The sequence below is a fragment of the Sebastes umbrosus genome, chromosome 14, assembly GCF_015220745.1.
Source record: "Sebastes umbrosus isolate fSebUmb1 chromosome 14, fSebUmb1.pri, whole genome shotgun sequence".
NCBI classification, from domain to species: domain Eukaryota; kingdom Metazoa; phylum Chordata; class Actinopteri; order Perciformes; family Sebastidae; genus Sebastes; species Sebastes umbrosus.
In genome coordinates, this window is record NC_051282.1 from 15,011,600 (window position 1) to 15,016,621 (window position 5,022).

A 5,022-nucleotide genomic window follows, 5' to 3' on the forward strand; every position below is an offset into this window, starting at 1 on the left:
CATTGAGACTGGCAGTTGCACTTTGCCTGGTAGTTCAGTCTTGTCTTTTATAGATTTCAATATAGTTTTTAAGGCTAATGTTAAATCTACTGATGTCATACTATAAAAAAGGTCGAAAATCAGTGCAATGTATAAATCATTAATGTCACCTAATTTATACAAAATCTGAGCTAAAAATGATCAAGTGCATCACATGGACGCATGGAAATAAAATATATATTGAGTGAGTAATAATAATGTAATATATTCCACCACAACAGGTGTTGTCATATGTTTTTTATTGGACTGAGGAGAATAACAGTGTGATCAACACTTCATCATCTTCATGTACTGAATGACATACAGGCGTAATGTGGATGGAGCTTTATGTTGTTGACATGATGACATTGCCTTTATTATTCCAGCATGTCCTGTGAGCATTACAGCTCAATATTAACAACCTCCACCTCCCCGTTAATCTTAAGCTCTGTGGTTTCCCAGTCGAAGACGTTTGCTCTTGGTACCCTCTTCCCGGAGAACATGTCTTGGATCGTGCTGTCTGAGAGGACAGAGTCCCACAGATTAACATCACTGATCTCCCCAACAAAACTCTGTTTGGCGTCAAAATCACCCAGGTAAACATCCGGATCCTGTCCGATGATGACCTTGCCTCCGGGGCGGACCCTGTGACCCTTCTTGTAGATTTTGGTCAAGCTTTTCCTCCCATTCATGAAGAGGGCGGCCGCACCTGAACTGGATTCCCAGGTGACACACAGGTGTGTCTGCAGGGCGCCGAGCTGAGGGACTTGGAACATAACACCCTCTCCCGACAGGTAGAAGGATAATCTAAACACACATTAATATATATATAAATTATATATCATAATTCATTAGAGTTCACAGGGTTTAACAATGCAACAGAGGACATATGGAGTCTGGTAGGTGTCAGTGAAATCAGTTTAACACTTATTTATTGTAAATTTAATGACCTTGATTGTGTCATAATGTAAGATTCTAAATATAATACATGTCATTATTATTGGAGCAGTATTATTATGAGTATCAGTTGTTGTGTACATCTCTTTTTTCAGTTTTTATAAACATTTTATTTTACTGAGCTTAACTACTGAAATAAAGCAGTAGCAGTAGATTTGTTTGTAGTAGTTGTAGCAGTAGTAGTTGTAGTATTGTGAGCAGAAGTAGCCTATTGTTTGTAGTAGTAGTATCAGCACTTGTTGTAGTAGTGTTGCTCGTAGTTGCTGTAGTAGCAAAAGTATTGTTAGCATCAATAGTAGTAGAATGAGTCATGTTAGTAGTAGTAGTGTCTGTTGAAATAATTGTAGTGTAATATAGTGTTGTAGTAGTAGTATTGTTAGTCGTTGTAGCCTATTGTTCGTAGTAGTAGTATCATGTGTATTAGTAGTGTTGCTTATAGTAGTTGTGGTAGCAGACGTATTGTTAGTATCAGTAGTAGAAGGTTAGTAGTACTTGTAGTTGTGGTCGTGTTTGTAGAAGTACTTGTAGTACAGTGTTGTAGTAGTAGTATTGTTTGTAGTAACTGTAGTAGCAGAAGTATTGTTAGTAGCAGAATGAGTCTTGTTAGTAGTAGTAGTGATAGTGTTTGTAGAAGTACTTGTGGTGTAGTGTTGTAGTAGTATTATTGTTAGCAGAAGTAGTCTATTGTTTTTAGTAGTATTACCAGCAACTGTAATAGTAGTGTTGTTTGTATTTGCTGTAGTAGCAGAAGTATTGTTAGTAGCAGTAATAGTAGAAGTATTGTTAGTAGTAGTAATTGAAGTGTAGTGTAGTGTTGTAGTAGTATTGTTAGTTGTTGTAGCGCATTCGTAGCAGTAGTGTTTTTAATAGTATTAGTCGAATTGTTATTTGTGGTAGTACTAGTATTGTTGGTAGTAGTAGTCTATTGTTTGTAGTAGCATTAGTGTTAGTAATATTGTAAGTGGTAGTAGTACTTGTTATAGTTAGTTGTTTGTAGTAGAAGTAGTAGTATTGTTGGTAGTAGAAGCATTTTTAGCAGCAGTAGTGGTAGTCATAAGAGTATTGGTATTAGAAGAAGTACTGTTAGTAGTATTAGTAGCAGTTGTAGAAGTATTGTTGTAGTAATGGTTGTTAGTGAGAGTAGGAGTATTGTTTGTTGTAGTAGTGGTAGTATTGTTAGTAAAAGTAGAAGTAGTAGTGTTTGTAGTAATAGTAGCAGTCGTAGTACTGTTGGTGAGAGTAGAAGGAGTAGTGTTAATAGTAGTAGTTGTAGCAGTCATACTAGTATTGTAGCAGTAATGGTATTGATGTTAGTGAGAGTAGAATGAGTACTATTAGTAGTAGTAGTAGTAGTAGTAGTAGTAGTGGTAGTAGTATTGTAGCAGTAATGGTAGTGATGTTAGTGAGAGTAGAATGAGTACTATTAGTAGTAGTAGTAGTGGTAGTAGTATTGTAGCAGTAATGAGTAATGAGTTGTGTCTACCTGCCGTCCAGCTCACGCCACACATTCAGCTCGTCAAAGTCTCCGGTCCGGTAGGCAAACAGGATGACCTCACGCTCTCCGCTGAGCTCCGTGGCCACGCGCATGCACAGAGTGAAGGCATTCATGTTGAGGGGCTTCTGGGGGACCATCTCCACATAACTGGTCGCCGTCTCAGAGGGGAACACCATGGTCTTAATGGTCACCCCCCCTGAGAGACCAGAGACAACAAAAACATCTGGATGACTCAAGATATTTGAGCTGGGCTTTGGAGTTACTGTACAAAATAATATATGAGTAATATAATATGTATACTTTTAGTCTACTACTTGACTTGTTAGGATGTTTTTCTTATGTTTTTGTATTCCTCGAGGTACAAACACAATTAAAGTTCACTTTTCTACATATCTTTATTGTCTGCACTTGTCAATGTGCTACTAAATTCTCCTTATTGCACGATTTCTCCAATGCACCTCGTCTACCAGCAGCAGAATTTGTTTCTTGCCACAGTTTAGATATCTCTTTACTTCCATTTCAGCCAATTTACTATTATTTCATCCCTATTTATATATTTATACATTATGAATATATTAGATTTTTGTTAATTTTGCATGTTAATTGCATCAACAGATTTATTTCCCTTCTCTGTCTACATTATATTTACAGGTAATGTGTTTTATTTACATTCATGTCTGTTTGACATATTTATTAAAGGGAGTCTCGGGTGCTGCACTGCATTCATTGCATTCTACACATTTAAAGGAACAGGATGTAACATTTCGGGGGATCTTTTAGCAGAAATGTAATATAATATTCATAACTATGTTTTGATTAGTGTATAATCACCTGAAACTAAGAATCGTTGTGTTTTCGTTACCTTAGAATGAGCCCTTCATATCTACATAGGGAGCGGGTCCTCTTCACGGAGTTCGCCATGTTTCAGTAGTAAGTCACGTTTTTACATTACCTGAAATTTGTCTGATTTCCTAAAGTAGTGTTATTATGGTAAGGATGACCTCTGAGCGAGGTGAACGGCGTTACCAGAGTCTTGCCTTCGGCGGCTCACATTACCACAGCCTTGGAAAGGGAGGAGTAAGTGGAGAGGTACTCAGTTGGTTGTAATCTGTGACCAAACCACTAATTATCGCCAAATCCTGCACACTGTACCTTGCACACAAATTACTATAAGTCATAGACAGGGATGTTGGGGTGTTTAAAGGCACCTAAAGCCAAATTTTAGGGTTGAAGGCAAAACATCTTTCATTATCAATTTATCTACCAATTATTTTCTTGATTAAAAAATAGTTTTGTCTAGAAGAAGTGCCTATTACAAGTTTCCAGACCTCAAAGTGATGTCTTAAAATATCTTGTTTTGTCCGACCAAATGTCCCAAACCCAAAGACATTCAGTTTACTATCATAGAAGACAGTAAAACAGAATATAATCACATTTCAGGAGCTTGAAAAAGAGATATTTTTTAACCTTTTTTTTTTGTTTTTAAATGACTTACACAATTAATCAGCTGTAAAAACTAGTTATATTCTGCCCATCCGCTCACCGATTAATTAACTAATCATTTCTAGTTAGATTTGCAGACCAATGCCCTTAATTTAAAAAAATATATATATTAAATTATACTTTTATACATGCATAGATATGCACATAAAGACACAAAGGAAAGGTTTATTACCGGCCAACACCACACAGACGAGGATCAGGGCGGCTGAAAGTTTCATCTTGTCTGAGCAAACCTGCAGAAAAGGAGACAATTTACTCTTTAACTCATTCCACACATCGTGCAAAATTGAAGTTAAATGCACAGTTAGTAGTTTAGGAGTTTATGTGTAGAAAAGGTTATATAAAGATATAAAAATACAAGGAAGCCGTATACATACTGTGCAGCTGTGAAGGTCCTGCTGCAGACAATGTGAGTATGGGGATTTTTATACTGTCATCATTATGTTATGTAATGGCTTGAGATGAGATGGATGTGACCGTTTGGACAAGATTCAATCCTATCGGTGTTCAGATGGACTGAACTAAAGACAAATAGACAAGTATACAAAGTCCAGGTACTGTGTTGTGAAATGGACTTCTCTGGATGTTTTCTCATAATAAGCAGCTGAACCAGGATGAGAAGAGCTCCAGAACTCCAGAGGGGAGTTCACTGGTTAACATGCAACCTCTTAGAAGGGATTCATACAGACATACTTTGAACACTGATTTACCACCAGACCATTGTTTCATATCATAGGAGCAATCCCTGATTGCGCTATGGACAATAGGAAGGTCTACAATTTCCTTTTATTAGTGGCAAAAAAATGATAACTTTATCTTGGCTCAAACCACATACATACAGTGCCTTCAGAAAGTATTCTGACCCCTCCACTTTTTTCACATTTCGTTATGTTGCAGACTTATGCTAAAATCGATAAAATTACTTTTTTCCCTCATCAATCTACACTCAATACACCACAATGACAAAGTGGAAACAGAATTTTAGAAATTTTTGCAAATTTATTAAAAAGGAAAAACTGAAATATCACATTTACTTAAGTATTCAGACC

The 5,022-nt window shown here is 36.6% G+C and overlaps 1 protein-coding gene across 1 annotated transcript; it reads right to left on the minus strand.

Moving 5' to 3' along the window:
* Positions 1-261: 261 nt before the first annotated feature.
* LOC119501144 (pentraxin fusion protein-like) lies at positions 262-4,425 on the minus strand. The gene is made up of 4 exons (XM_037791283.1): positions 4,351-4,425; positions 4,146-4,206; positions 2,459-2,666; positions 262-825 (listed from the first exon to the last, which is right to left on the minus strand). The coding sequence occupies exons 2-4, from the start codon at positions 4,189-4,191 to the stop codon at positions 420-422; spliced, it is 660 nt and encodes a 219-aa protein (XP_037647211.1). The 5' UTR covers positions 4,192-4,206; positions 4,351-4,425; the 3' UTR covers positions 262-419.
* Positions 4,426-5,022: the final 597 nt, after the last annotated feature.